The 15,556-nt window shown below is 39.3% G+C and overlaps 1 protein-coding gene across 10 annotated transcripts in view; it reads left to right on the top strand.

Moving 5' to 3' along the window:
- LOC105487096 (tenascin C) overlaps positions 1–15,556 on the top strand; it is a 98,500-nt gene that overhangs the window by 12,226 nt on the left and 70,718 nt on the right. For all 10 annotated transcript variants that reach the window (XM_011750394.3, XM_071078243.1, XM_071078238.1 and 7 more), the window contains exon 2: positions 14,602–15,194. In XM_011750394.3, coding sequence (XP_011748696.2) covers positions 14,738–15,194 — 457 coding nt within the window. In that variant the 5' untranslated portion in view covers positions 14,602–14,737. The remainder of the gene's footprint in view (positions 1–14,601; positions 15,195–15,556) is intronic.

Below are 15,556 nucleotides of genomic sequence, written 5' to 3'. Positions count from 1 at the left end.
AAGACAGTTGTGTAATTTGTTTGGCTTAAAATCATATATGGTTAAAATAACATTTTCCAAACATGTTTAATTAGGAAATCTTTTTCCCTCACATTAGTACCTATCAACATGTTGTAGATTACACTTTAGAAAATGCTGTTTAGAGTTACACAGCTAAGTTAAAGCCAAGTCAAGGAGGTTAGACATATCTCTATTTTTCAGGTTCTTCTGCAGTTTTTCCTGTCCTGCCTGTAGATCATAAAGATGTTTCATTGCCAGTAGCTTCTCCAGACCCCGACCTTGGTTATGCAAACCATCCTTTAACATAATTAAAACAAGTGAATCAGTTCACCTGATTTAAATTTCTGTTCCCCCTTTCAAGCTATGTGATCTTGAGCTGTGTGAGCCTCAGTTTTCTCATCTATAAACTGTGAAAAATAAAGACAACTACCTCAGAGGTCTTGGGGAGGATTCAATGAGATAATCCACAGAAGACACAAGAAGCAGTGTCTGGCACAGATGGCATATGCAATCAATGTTCGTTATTATTGTAGCATTTAGATGGTCCCATTTTGGAAAAGTGAAAATAGACAATGAAAGTATGTTTGCTTTGCCTGGAGTCACACAAATTTATTACTGGAGTAGTCTTAGTTTTCCCTGAGAGTCTGGTTTCCTGCTTCCAGTCCTAGAGACGTATTTTTGTTTCACGAGTCATATTCTATCAAAATGTATCAGACTTTATTGAACTTGATTTAAACAGGATTTTGTAATTGTCAGTGGCTCCATCTGGCTCCTTCTGATGCAAACCCCACTCAAGCAGGATTCCATTCATTTGAATATTAGCACATTAGATCGGAAAAGATTTCCAAAGCTGTCTGTTTTGCTATGCCAAATATTTGGTGTACGCATCAATACTCCCCACTCCTGTCCCCATGGTGGATATTGCTAATCCATCACAGCACCTTTTCCCGAAAGCCTAGTCATAGCCACAGAATCTTTCTCAAAGCAGTTCCAGGTAGTTATGTCAGCTCTTTGAGTTGAAACGTAATTGATCCCAAACCAATTCCACTTCTTAACCAGTGCCTGAACCACCTCTACGCTATTACTCTTTTATTTTTTAATATGCCCAATGTCATGGAGCTCCTTCATAAAGGGAAACACGAAGGAAAAGGAAAGAAAAGGAGAAGATGTACTAACATTAGGGTAACGTTTATTATTAATATGTCAGGCACTTACAGCTTTGTTGTCCCATTCACTGTCTCAAACATCCCTGGAGAGATTTTATAGTTGAATAAGCCACAATTCAGAAGGTATAGAACGTTGTCCAAGGCTCCCCAGCAGATAAGTAGAATTTGATCTCAAGTCTTCCTGACTCTAAAGGCAATGCTCCTGTCTCTCCCATTGCAATGCCTTCTTAAAATTTTTCAGGGTCTTTCAGGACTGTATTTCTGACATTGGGTGGCTGATAACAGTTTCACAAAGGCCACCATATCACAGAGCCCTATTCAGAAGTTCTCTTACTTAGGGTTGTGTTAGTCTGTCTGTACTTTGTCGTAATCAGTTCTTCCTAGATAAATCTCTTCCATTTCTTAACCTTGGCTCAAGACTTTGAGAACTGCTTTCCAATGCTTGTGAAAGAGTCAACTAGATTTCTTAAAATTCTGGATGAAGACCAAAATAGAAGAGGTCATTGTTCCATTGGGAAATGAATTCAAATCTATTTTTGAAACAATTTTCCAGAATTTTACAGGAATCTATATTGTTGCCACTTGGTCAGAATCACTTTTTATTTTCTTTTCTGTCTAGGCAAGAAATAGAAGAGAGAAAGCAAGTGCTCTGCAGTTTTATTTCAAAAATTGAAACCAGACCACACCAGGGCAGTTTGTGGTCTGAATGTATCAATGGATCTAGTCATATTTCATCTGAGCATTTCTTAGGTATACTAAACCACAAATATGAATCTCATTATTGTGTCTGGATGGAAATATTTTATGGATTAAGATTTGTGGATTTAATTTGGTTGGTAATGGAACTTCTGTTCAAGGGGCAGGATGGAGGAAGTCGTGAGGCACCACCAATGCTTAAGCCAAACTATGGAAAGAAACAGTATTTAGAGAGTTTTGCATTTAATGTTGGCCATTTGACTTGGGTCTAAAGTGAAATTCAAAATAAAGTTCAACAAAAATATTGTGAAATTAGCAATGGACCACAGATCACTAGAACCAAAGGGATGTTAGAATTGGGAACCATACACGGTTGCTCATTTTACATGAGAAACTGAGGCCTCAAGAGTGGATGTGACTTGCCCAAGGTCACACAATGACCCTGTTGGTCAGACCTGCTTGGCAGAAGTGGAGCTCAGAGCTTCTCCTCCAGATCTTCAATTTATTGCACTTCCTGTTATATGGCCTCATAAAAGGCCAAGTATCTGGGAACTTAAAAAAAAGTAATGAAGGTAAAAATTTTAAATGAGGAAGGGAGACCTAGATTTAACAACAGTACAACAAAATGACAAATACTGCAATGAAATTGAAAGTGCTACTAACTAATAACCCAGGATGCTTTCTTCACACCAAAACCAAATTTTCATGCTGAGTGCATCTTAGGCCTGGCCAAACTTTATGACCAAGTTTATTTGGTCATAAAGAAATCTTGTTTCAAAGTAGAAAGCACTGAGCTCTTAAAAGCCCTTGGGTTGATGTCTAGAATCTCATGGGAAGGAGCTAGGTCTGTCTTTGTCACTTTTGTACCCTCTGCACTTAGTGTAGTGTCTGGAACATAGTAAGTACTCACTGAATAACTGAATAAACAAAAACAAACTAATTCAGAACTGAGACTGTGATAAATTCCTTGATACATCTTACCAAGAAATACATTCAGCTTCATTTTATTTAATATAAATATATTGTGCATTTACTATGTTCTAGATAAAATGTTTTGTGTTGGGCATTCAGAGATGAATGTCTCAGATATATCCCTACCCTCATAGAGCTTATAGTCTACATACAATCTAACTGCATGCAGAATAACTGTATGCAAACCCACTGTTTATAGACTAATACAAATATAAGCTAGAATTAGCTAATTTCCTAAGAGATGGAATTATGCACGCGTAATAAAGCCATTCCAAATCTTTTTTTAAATGATAAATGAAATAATATCATATCAATTCCCCAGACAATTCAGAAGAGAGAAAGATAAATTTAGGCCAAAGTTACCTGATAAAACTTTCAATAGTAGATTTTTTTAAGCAGCATCTTGAAGGACTGATAGATTTATTCTCGCAGAGATGGCAAAAAGGCTTCTAGAAGCCTTCAAGGCATCTGGAACCCTCGCTCAATGATCACTGAGAAATGGCAGCATCCCAAAGGTATCTGTTAGCTTGCTTCATCTCCATAGCAGTCACAGGCTGTCTAGCATCTTAATGGTCTACTTCTCGGGGATTGATTGTATACTGCTTTGAGCCAGGTGTTGGGAAGCTATATAGTCAGAGGTTGGGGCTGGTCTTGACTCACAGCTCCTTTGCTTGGCCCTCCAGCACAAAAGCCTGTAAAAAACCATGGTTCAGAGCCCTGACTTTGGACTCAGATGGGCTTTGGTTCAAATCCTGACTCCATAACTTAATAATGTCTGAACCTGCACAAACCATGTAAAGACTCTATGCCTCAGTTTTATCAGCTGCAGAATGAGGGTGCAAATACTATCTCATAATTTTATGTGAATTTGAAATTGGAAATTTAAAATGCTAACTAAGCACAGGCTCTGGCAAAATCAACACTTAATAAATTATAGTTAATGATATCTGTATTACTTATGATGGTGATGATAACGATGTCAACTTCCTGATTATTATTATTATTATGTTAACTTCTTAATGATCTTCCAAGGCCTCTTCAACCAATATTTGGTGATTGTAAGTCTTTGCTTTTCTAGGAAGCCCTCCATGAACTTCCCATTGCAAACTGACACACAATTATCTCATTCAGGCTGGCATTAATACCAGACCTTGCTTGTATATGATCTTCTAATTTCTGAGATCTCTAGGAACAAAAAATAACTGCTTACTTGGCCTATTTTCCAAAGTACCCAGCACATTGGGAGGTCCATAGTAAGTGAATAGCAATTCGCTCTTGAAATAATGTTAACATTTATACTCTTGCTATGGGCTTGGGAGTGTTCGCCATGTTCTCAACCTGCAGTGGCACTTAAGAATATCACAAATACTAAATCAGCTATACATAAAGTTAAAATCAATTGCAGCTGGGTGCAGTGGCTTACGCCTGTAACCCTAGCATTTGGGGAGGCAGAGGCGGGCAGATCACCTGAGGTCAGGAGTTCGAGACCAGCCTGGTCAACATGATGAAACTCCGTCTCTACTAAAAATACAAAAAGTTAGCTGCGCATGGTGGTGGGCACCTGTAATCCCACCTACTCAGGAGGCTGAGACAAGAGAATCGCTTGAACCTGGGAGGTGGAAGTTGCAATGAGCCGAGATCGTACCACTGCACTCCAGCCCGAGCAACAGAGTGAGACTTCATCTCAAAAAATAAATAACTAAATAAATAGCATTTTGTGACTCTTTGGGAGGAAATTATGAGCTTTGTGATTATACGGAACACATTTATCTTCTTCAGTGTCGTATTGTTCATACTTAACTCAGGGCTTGGCACGTATGTACTGAAAAAGTAGATAGTTGGATGAATGGATGGATAGAGAGACAGAAAAGCAAAAACCTCAACAGGGTCAAGAAGTCTAGAAATACTTTAACACAAATGCGCTCCAGGATCCCACCACCTATATTTCTCTCTGGAGATCATTACAATAACCTCAGACTAAGAATTACTGAATGACTTTCGTATGCACTTTTTTAAAGTTTTTTTCTGCCAGCTTTATTGAGGTATAATTGACAAATTAAAATTTTATACATTTAAAGTATACAATGTGGTGATTTAATATATGTATACATTGTGATATGATTACCAGATTCAAGCTAATTAATACATCCATCACTTTACATAGTTACCTCTGTGTGTCAATGATAAAGACACTTAAGATCTACTACTATCTTAGCAAATTTGAAGTATACAATATGTTATTATTAACTGTAGTCACCATGTCATACATATACACTCCTTTTTGAAGGCCTCCCGGTGGTCTAGAGGAAAAGATCAATCTCAGTTGAACTCCTTGACCCAAAGGCAAAATCTCTGGATTTTAATATCAGCTTTAATAGTTAATTAGTAAAAGTCACCACTGATTACCTAGTGACTCTCTGTGGGTGTTTCAATTCAGTTATTCTCTTAAATAACTAGGTAGTATGGCAAATAAGTTTCATGTGATATACCTACCTCTATTTATATACTACTTAATTGGCTGCCTGAAGTGATGATTCAGAATGATTCTTAAGTAGGGTTCCTCAGAAGTGTGTTGTTATTGATTAGCTGTGTCTGCCCCATGCACTAGAATGAAGTGTTTTGTGCCACAGACTTGCCATGCCTGTACCCAGTGATCTTCTACAGTTGCTTCTAAGTCCTGCTCAAGCATGATTTTGATTCTATAATTTGATGTCTGTCTGTGTCTTTGGAAAGTACTGAGAAGCTGAGCCAAATATTTCCCGTTAGGAACACAGTCTTGAAAGACTAAACCACAGGCAGTCTATTCTGTAGAAAGCCCTGGCTCAGCAGCATGGACAGCCATCCCAACGGCAGCACTGCCCCTGAGAAACCTTGGCCAGGGTCCTGACCTCCCAGAAAAGAGCCCCACCCCAGGCTAATTCGTTTGCTTTTCTTGCTACTGAGTTAAAAGAGGTAGGATAGGAGGAAACCCAGGGTTGTAGCCACAGCCTCCTCACTTTCCTAAAAATTTTAGAGTGTCTCTGCTACTTGACAAATTGAAACACTAAGATGTACACATTTCCATGGAAAAAGCAACAGCAGGAAAGAGAGGGCTTCCCAGATTTGTCTTATAGATCTTATCCTTCAGAGACTAGCCTTCTGTTAGAAATGCCGTCTCCAAGCAAAAGACAGAATAATCATATAATACCAAAACACACCAGTTGCTAAGGTCTCCCTCTTTTTAAGTGTTAGCTACTGAATGTTTTGCCTGTATTATCTCATTTTTCTCACTTTCAGTTGAAAGAACTTTATTGTGCAGTTGATATTAGTGTTCCCATTTTACAGATGTGAAAATTAAGGCCCAGACAGGCAATGTTACACAACCAAGACAGCTACTGGATGGAGCCCTGTGGATATGCTACTACCCAACCATTTCTAACCTAAAACAGTGGTGATTCCCACTTGGACACGGGAGGGGGAACATCACACACCGGGGCGTGTTGTGGGGAGGGGGGAGGGGGAAGGGATAGTATTGGGAGATATACCTAATGTAGTTGGCGAGTTGATGGGTGCAGCACCCCAGCATGGCACATGTATACATATGTAACAAGGCTGCACGTTGTGCACATGTACCCTAGAACTTAAAGTATAATAAAAAAAAAAAAAAAGAAAAGAGTGGTGATTCCATGTGTTTCAAATTAATAGCAAGTGGCAGAGTAAGGATCTAGCAGTGTTTGACTGATGCGAGAGCAGATATCCTCAAACATTGCACAGATGTTTCTTTGATATCTGTCAATGTTAGTATTTATCATTCTTCGCAACAGGTATCTGTTTACATGTCTGCTTTCTATACCAAACTGTGAGCTCATTAAGGGCAAGACCATCATTGGCTTCTGAAACACACCCCCACCACTAGGCTATCCCATAGCCTGTTCTTACATTTGTTCAACACATCTCTGTTGAATGCAAGAATAAATCATTTAAAAAATAATTCTCAGCCCTCTCGGATAATCGCTGGCTCCCCCAACATCTTAACCGGGCATCAGTTAAGCCACTGTTCTGCCTAAATGGATAACCACTTCTCAGTTCTGGAATTCTTCAAACACCTAGGGTTAGGAGGGTCTTTACTTTGGCAGTTAAGAGTTTTCTCAGTTCTCTTATGACACAGGTTGTGCTGGACTCATTCAACTATGGAGATCAGATGTCCTCAGGGAAAAAAAAAATCCACACTTAAGGCTGTTTCCTGGCTCCTCTCTCTTCCTGACACATTCCAAAAAGGAATTTATGGATGTTGGGAAGGACAAAGGGTGAGGAATTTCTAGGACATTTAAGAACGCCCATGTAAGAAACTCTACGCTTGACAGGCCATGCACAATAAAACCCTTTTGCCTGTAAGTGAGAAGAAAAATTTGGTATAAGCTGCCTCATGAGTTGCCAAAATGATGTGGAAACAAATTCATCTGCATTTCTAAACGACAGGAATTCTCCTTGTCCTCCCAAACCTAGAATATTTCATGTACGTGCTTAAGTCAACAAGATAAATATATTCCATGAGGTACTAAAAATGAAGTCATAGGCAACTAATTCTGAAACATGATTCTAGCCAGTTGGAAGTTTTATCTTTATCTAAAAATGAAATTGTTTATTCTCCAGCTGTGATCAGGGAAAAATTCAGATTGTTGATTTCTTCGTCTAGCAATGGTCTTTGTCCTGCAGTGAGGTGCCCAAAAATAACTGTTAGTCTATTCCCTGCTGCTTCCAAAAGGTTAGCTACCAAACAGCTCTACTAGTAAAAGAGAAAAAAAGAAGGATTTGACAGCAAGCCAATAGGCATCTTAATGTGTAAAATTATGTGCTAAAAAGCCATTAAGACGGGCATGACACTGGCCTTGGTTTCTCAACCTTATAAATAAATTGTTATCTCACAGTAACGCTCTGAATAAAAGTCTGTAATGCCAAAATCTGAAGAAATGATTCAACACTGATAACATTTAATACCAAGACAACTGAAATAAGATTAAAGCTTAACATTTAACCCCTCTCTTACCCCACACTCCCCCCAAAAGCTTTCAGGACCATTGTTTTCATCTTCTTATTTTTTGTAGGGCGCTTGGGCCGTAAATGTACCAGGTATTTGGATAATGGGGGACTAAATATTAAAGCCTATATTCTACCCAGCCTTCTCAACAGATGACTAACTGTGAGCAGTTAGGCACCTAGCCTTACAGAGGTGCCACACTGCTTACTGAGTTAAGTACCAGCTTTTCATGTTGATCTTTTATATCCTTCCTAATATGGCTTCTGCCAACACCATGTAGTCTCTGCCTTTCCACTTTCCTATGCGTTATTTCATACCCTAGTAGAATGAGACCTCTCCATATTCCCTGCATACTACACCACCTTAGCATGTGTCTGGCACCCACAAGGATAAGCCACTATTATTACAGCCATCTTCTTAATTCTCCTCACCACCCATGCATTCCAACTTCTTTGCCTTTTCTCATGGTGTTTCTTTTTTCTAGGATGCTGTAGGCTTCCGTTTGAACCCACCTACTGGAGTTGTATCCAACCATTTTTCAGAATCTTGCCCATCTTTCTAGTACATCTCAAATGCCACTTTTTTGAGATGTCTTTCTTGGGACCCTCAATGGGTATGAGTTGGCCAGTCTCTTTTGTTACTTGTTATAGTCATGAATGTATCTCCCTGATTCCCCCATCCCTTCTGAAGACAAGGTTTTCTTTCTGATCTATTCTGTATTTGATCAGTGTTGTCATTACTGCTGCTGTTATCATTAGCTGTCACATATTAAGCACACCTTAATGTGTGCCAGACACTGTGCCAGTAGCTTAACATGTGTCTTCTCATTTCATCCCACTCTCCTGCAACACTATGAGATAGGCATATGTTTCCCCGGGGAGAGGAGTTAGGGAAAGTGAGGTTCAGAGAGGAAAGGGATTGGCCATAGGGAGCAGCTGCTAAAGTGATAGAACTGTATCTGAACACAGGTTTATTTTACTCCAAAGACCAGACTTTTTCCCCCATACCCAGCTGCTTCATTAACAGAAATGTTTAGATGGCTGAAGGGTATGGACTGAGTGCTCTCAAAACTGGAGCACAGCAGTGCAGGGACAGCAGAGGAACGGGAGTCATGAGTTGTCTTTGACAAGTTCCTCCAGCTTCTAAGGAGAGGCTGAAGCAGACAGAAAGAGACATCAGACTTGGCCAGAGTGGTTCCTGGAGCAATTTGGTTTTAGTTTGACGTGGGGAGAAGATTCTCACGAGACTCTAAGGTGTGCAGAGGGAGGCAGAAAAATACATTTCTTAACCCAAGGACAAGGTTGGGGGAAAGGATGCTGATCTGACACAGGGTAGTTATCTCTTCAGATCTGCAAAGAACAATAGCCTTGAGGATTGTTTCTCACTTGTACCTGGATATGTTCAAACATGTAAGGTATGGAAACTACAATGCACATACATGCTTGCTATAGTTAATTGAGTTAGTTGCTAAAAAGAAGCCATTTTTTCTCCCTAATCCCAAGGCACTTGTATCTGAGGTACTCACCCATTTTCATTAGTCAAGAAACTTAACAACATTGAAACTTTCTTGTAGATTCTTCTTGACCTCTTTAAGTCTCAGTCTCCTCATTTTGTACCATGGGCTTAGTAAAAACAAGCAATCCTCTAAACCAGTGCTGCTCAATAAAACTTCTTTGGATGACAGAGATGTTCTTCATCTGCACTGTCTCATATTTTGACCACAAGCCCCATGGGCTCTTAGGTGCTTGAAATGTGAGTGATCACCTGAGGAATGAGATTTTTAATTGCATTTAATTTTAATTAATTTTAATAATCACAGGCGGCATATTGGACAGAGCAGCTCAAGACCAATGAATTCAAAGTGTTTTACCTCTTCTTAAATTTTCTATCTCATGGGGAAATTTTTATTGTGGATTTTTTTCACCAGATTAATTAGTTTGTGAGACATTGACAGGGGTGGAGATACATAGAAAATCTCACAAAAACAATTTCATAATTCACGGCTATTTATTTGACTCTAAAAATTAACTTTGGTAAAGAAAGAAAGACACATGTGTCTTCTTTTGCATTAGATACATAAGCTGAGGCAGAGCAAAAGGCAGCACAACACGCTTAGCTTAGAAATAGCTTTGTCCTGGGTATGTGACTCCAAAAATCTGTATTTTGCGCCAATGCAAAGGCTATGTCTCTTCCTGATGCCCTTCTTTGCAATCATTGACTTACCAGATCCTTAAATATCACCATGAAAGATATACACACACTTACATATATAACATAATATGTAATATATTATCTATATTATATTATCTTTCATTGTTTTATAATATTTAGTATGTTACATCACATATTATAATATAATAATATATATAATATAATTGGAACAACTATAATATTATATATGGTGAGAGAGATATATATATATCAGGGCATGCATATTTTCTGGGATCATTGAGAGAGGAAAAGTTCTCACTTTGCTGCAGAACTCTTGTCTTTTCTTAAAAACAGACATATGCCAAAGTAGGGCTTTCAAAGTTTAGGAGAAAGAAAATCCTAGAAAAAAAACACATTCATTAAAGTCCATATTTTTCGTTACAAATGTTTCCCTTTATTAAGCTCTTACTGCTACCGAAGACTGTGTGCCATTTCTTTTACACACATTATCTCATGCACTATGAGGACTCCCTTAACACATTTATTGATGACAAGACTCTAGCTTATGGTCACAGATGATATCTTGCTCAAGGAACAGGAAGTGATCAAACAGTAATTCAAACCTAAGACAATTTGCCTATAAAACTTGTGCCCTTCAACACCATTCTATTCACATTCTGGTGCTTTGGAACCTGCTACATTCCCAAAGAAGCCCTTTCTATTGGGTGCCAATTCCAACTAGAAAAGCCTTTCTCCTGTTGTGCTGAAATTTGTCTTCTCATAACCAACCCTCCCTCCCTGCCCCATCCCCAGCATGTAAACACACACACACACACAGGTACTTGTTCTGTCCTTAGGGGCTACAAGAGGCAAGCCAGTGCCTGCTTTGCCAGGATTTATACATAGTAACCCTGACTCACTCAACCTTGGTTCTCTCAACTACAAAATACACATGCCCAGGTCTGTAGTCCTTCCTCCTACAAGATATTTTCCAGACCTTTTACTGCTGATCGATTTTCTATAAAGATTAGAATCTGTTTGTGTTTTCTAAAGAGTCTCTGTAGAATAAGTTGCTCATTCTGAAATTACAAAAGTCCTACTATCAGAACATGATTCTTCATGTCTAACCTAAATACCTCCAACTGCAATCTCAAGTAATTTTCCCTGGGTTCATCCACAAAGGAGACTTAAAACAGCCAGTTGTCTGCATGAGAATATTTCACATTCTTAAAGGTCATTATTTGCTCCCTATTTTTTCCCTCTCTCATATAAATATTTCTAGTTCTAGTAAATTTATCTCCTCGCCCACCAGTGATTTCTGCAGCTCTTCTTTGATCTACATCCAAGTTGCTGCTGAGTTTAGGACTGTATTCAACTAGGAGGTCAAGCTCAGGCTTAAGTAAAAGGAGGCTATTGGCATGGACTCTTGTTAGGTTTTGTTCCCAGGGGTGCAACAAAATAGGAACTACTGTTTAATGAGTGCCTACTACGGGCTTGACACCATGCTGGGTACTTTATGTACAGGTCTCTAATCCTTAATTTTCTCTGGAAAGGTTTTGACTCCTGTGTTATAAATGAGGTCATAGTTTAGAGAGGATAAGTAGCTTGCCAAAGTTACAGGGCTGATGAGTGACATTTGAACCCAGGTATGTCTAATTCCAAAGCCTAATCATTTTCTACAACACTGAAAATATAATGGATTTTTCCCAAAGTACAAAAACACCCGCCTTCCCTCAGACCACCATGAGCCAATAGGAAATACACAATGTTCAAGAACAACATACTCTTTCCCCCAACGATGCAACATTTGGTGGTACCAGTGCACATCTCTTAAACACACAGTGAGAAATCCTCACACTACTCACACTCTGGTCATTATTACTCTAAACTCATTGCCTTGGAGTCTCAATCAGCAACTATAATGGCTTTTTAGATGGAAATTTAAGTCATTTAGCAACACACACAAAAGTGTCAGGGAGAAGTCCAAAAACATTTCAAGCTTGGCCCGTGGCCCTTTCTAAAAAAAAAAAAAAGTTAAGAATTGATGGGAAAGGAGTAGGAAAGTAGAACTTTGTGAAGGTGAAGAGAGTTAGAGCAGCTATTCTAGTAGACTGTGCAACCAATAAATATTTGTCCAGTAAACACGTAAGATGGCCAAATTGGTTTGAAAGGAGAGAACATGCCAAGTCTCCTTTTTTATAATAATCTTCATTCAGTGGCCTTACCTACATTACAGACTCACACATTGTTAGTTAAGGAGCTAATTTCAATGAGAAAGCATGCTCAAAAGAAGGTTGGGTGTTTTTTGTTTCTTTGTTTTTGGGGTTTTTGTTTTTGTTTTTGTTTTTGTTTGTTTTGTTTCTTGGGGGGGTTTTGTTTATTTTTTTGTTTGTTTGTTTGTTTGTTTTTGGTCTAACTAGGAGAAGATGCCCTAAATAGATATTACAGGAATAGTTGGTAAAGTGTCAATAAGAATATAATTAGAATGTGGTGGGTATGTGGATAGGACCTTCTTGGTTAAATGCACTATGCTTTCTCAGTCTTTAGGCCCCTGATCAGTCATATAGAAATGTTTCCCAGTTCAATTTTCTTTGCCGCAATTCCTCTCTAAGTTTTGCAAAGGCTTTCTGTCATGAAGAAGGAGATGGTCAGTTGGGATCATGTTGATGCATTCTATCATTAGGATAAAATCTTTCCAGAAAAAAGTTAGAAACCTTCTTATAGGCTGAGCAATCCAAGCACCACCACTAATTGACATAAACAACTAACTTACAATGTGCAAGTATAAGAACATCATGGGCATAGGGAAGTGTCAATTTCTAAATGACATGTTAAAAAACAAATATCAGCCGGGCACGGTGGCTCATGACTGTAATCCTAGCAATGTGGGAGGTCAAGGCAGGTGGATTGCCTGAACTCAGGAGTTTGGGACGAGCCTGGGGAACACGGAGAAACACTATCTCTACTAAAAAAAAGAAAATACAAAAAATTAGCTGGGCATGGCAGCATGCACCTGTAATCCCAGCTACTTGGGAGACTAAGGCAGGAGGATCGCTTGAACCTGGGGGATGGAGGTTGCAGTGAGCCGAGATCACGTCATTGCACCCCAGCCTGGACAACAGAGCAAGACTCCTTCTCAGAAAATAAATAAATAAATAAATAAATAAATAAATAAATAGCTCTTCAATTATCATTTGAACTTTACTCAGGTGCATTCCCTAATTAAAGAAAACCATGAATGACTTCATATCATGTGTAGATCACTTTCACATGCCTCCATGGCATTGTTTTAGTGAATATTATAACTGCCATTTCTTCCTGTCTTTATTTAGTTTCTCAACTGCCTCTGACAAGTCCCCTTTTCTCCGCTGCCTGATTGCCCCTACCGGTGAATAGCTCTGAGATAGATGAATAAGATAACTTGGCAAAGTGAGAACTGCTTCATGGTAGCATATTCTCCTCCATATTCTGTTCCCATCTAATTCTTCTCACTATTTAAGTCTCAGTTTAAATTTTACTCTCCCTTTCCCATAAGCTATGCCCCACCTTTCTCTTGACCATTCCTTTTTATTTTCAAACCCCATAGGCAGTTATACACTATACCACAAAACAAATCCTATACATTCTTTCTTGCTTTGCTCCTTAAGTACTGAATGGATTATTCCATTTTCTTCTTAATTCTATTGTTAACTGCCCTGATGGTATATATACACTTGGTCTTATATTTATTTCTCCCACCCTCAGACCTCTGTAAAAATGCTCTAAGTACTTGTTGATTGGAGAAGACATCAGAGGCTCTTGGACATCCTTTCTGAGCTGTGAATTTCAGTTTAGACAACTGGTTCAGGAATATTCTGTCAGGCTCTTCTAAAAACTGGACTTTTGAAGCTTTTGGAAATAAATCAAGGAGCAGGGAAACTGAGGTGCAGAGGAGTAGACTGAATGCTATGCTGACAGTCACATAACTAGTAAGAAACTCTACTGGAATTAAAACTCAGTTTGCCTCCTAGAGTCATCCTTTATATTAACCTCTACCTCTCATGACAGAAGAGAACCAGCAGATGGTGTGAAAATCAGTTTTGAAGATCAATAATAAGAGGCAAGAGTTACTGAACATCTACCGGGACTAGGGCCTTTATAACACTGTAATAATTCATTCAGAGGACTTTGTAAATACTGAAGGAATTACTGAATACACAAATAACTTCTACATCATTCTTTTAACCCTGTCATTAGCAATTATGATCTTCACTACACAGAAAGTGAAATAAGGCAAAGAAAAGTTACATAACTTATCCAAGGGACCAGAGCTACAGCCAAGATACTAACCTGTGTCTATTTCATTTCAATATTTTACCTTTTTCTCTCTATTTTTCTGTTTCCTTAAATTTCCAGAAGTTGAATAGTGAGTGAAATCATTCCTTCAAGTGGCAAAGTTCTTCTAGAGACCATTTTATGTTTTTACAAGGGTATGTAATGAAAGATTATCAGGAGAGCTTCAAATACAGGGATATAAAATCAAAATTCACTTGGAATTACAGATATTCAATATATTCAATAGTAGATACTCATAATTTTTTTCTTCATCTTTGCTTGTAGAAAATAATTCTTTCGAGAAGATCAGGGACAACGGATTTGAAGTCTACTTTGTGCTTCTAAATCCCCAATTCTGCTGAGAGTGAGACACCCCAGAACCGTAGAACCCCAGCAGCACCCAGCCAAACCCACCTCCACCATGGGGGCCATGACTCGGCTGTCGGCAGGTGTCCTTCTTGCTTTGCTTGCCCTCCTTACCGAAGGTGGGGTCCTCAAGAAAGTCATCCGGCACAAGCGACAGAGTGGGGTGAACATCACCCTGCCAGAGGAGAACCAGCCAGTGGTGTTTAACCACGTCTACAACATCAAGCTGCCAGTGGGATCCCAGTGTTCGGTGGATCTGGAGTCAGCCAGTGGGGAGAAAGACCTGGCCCCACCTTCAGAGCCCAGCGAAAGCTTCCAGGAGCACACAGTGGATGGGGAAAACCAGATTGTGTTCACACATCGCATCAACATCCCCCGCCGGGCCTGTGGCTGTGCCGCAGCGCCTGATGTTAAGGAGCTTCTGAGCAGACTGGAGGAGCTGGAGAACCTGGTGTCTTCCCTGAGGGAGCAATGTGCTGCAGGAGCAGGCTGCTGTCTCCAGTCTGCCATAGGTATGAGCTGGCGACCGGCCCAGTCCCACACTGTGCAAATACGGAGAAATGAAGAGCATAGCCGCATCCATCACTTGCTTCCAAAGTGGGCTCACTAGAAAACTAGCTTCCCAGAGTGTTCATTACAAAGAGATTTTATGTTCAAATAAATGTGGACACTGCAGCCATCTCTCTCCTGCTTGGAGGAGTCATGGCGACAACTGCTTCTCAGAGGAATTTTCAGGCTTCTGATAAACCCTGCTTTGAAAAACCCTATTTCACCTTAATTATAAGTTTCTAAAACGTATTTGACCATGAAATCTACCCACTTTCTACCCCAAAACCTATGAGTACGCCATGAAATTTCTCCCCAGAGAGCACTC

The sequence above is a fragment of the Macaca nemestrina genome, chromosome 14, assembly GCF_043159975.1.
Source record: "Macaca nemestrina isolate mMacNem1 chromosome 14, mMacNem.hap1, whole genome shotgun sequence".
NCBI lineage: Eukaryota > Metazoa > Chordata > Mammalia > Primates > Cercopithecidae > Macaca > Macaca nemestrina.
Note: the sequence above shows the minus strand (reverse complement) of the source record. Positions and strands in the feature narration are given on the sequence as shown.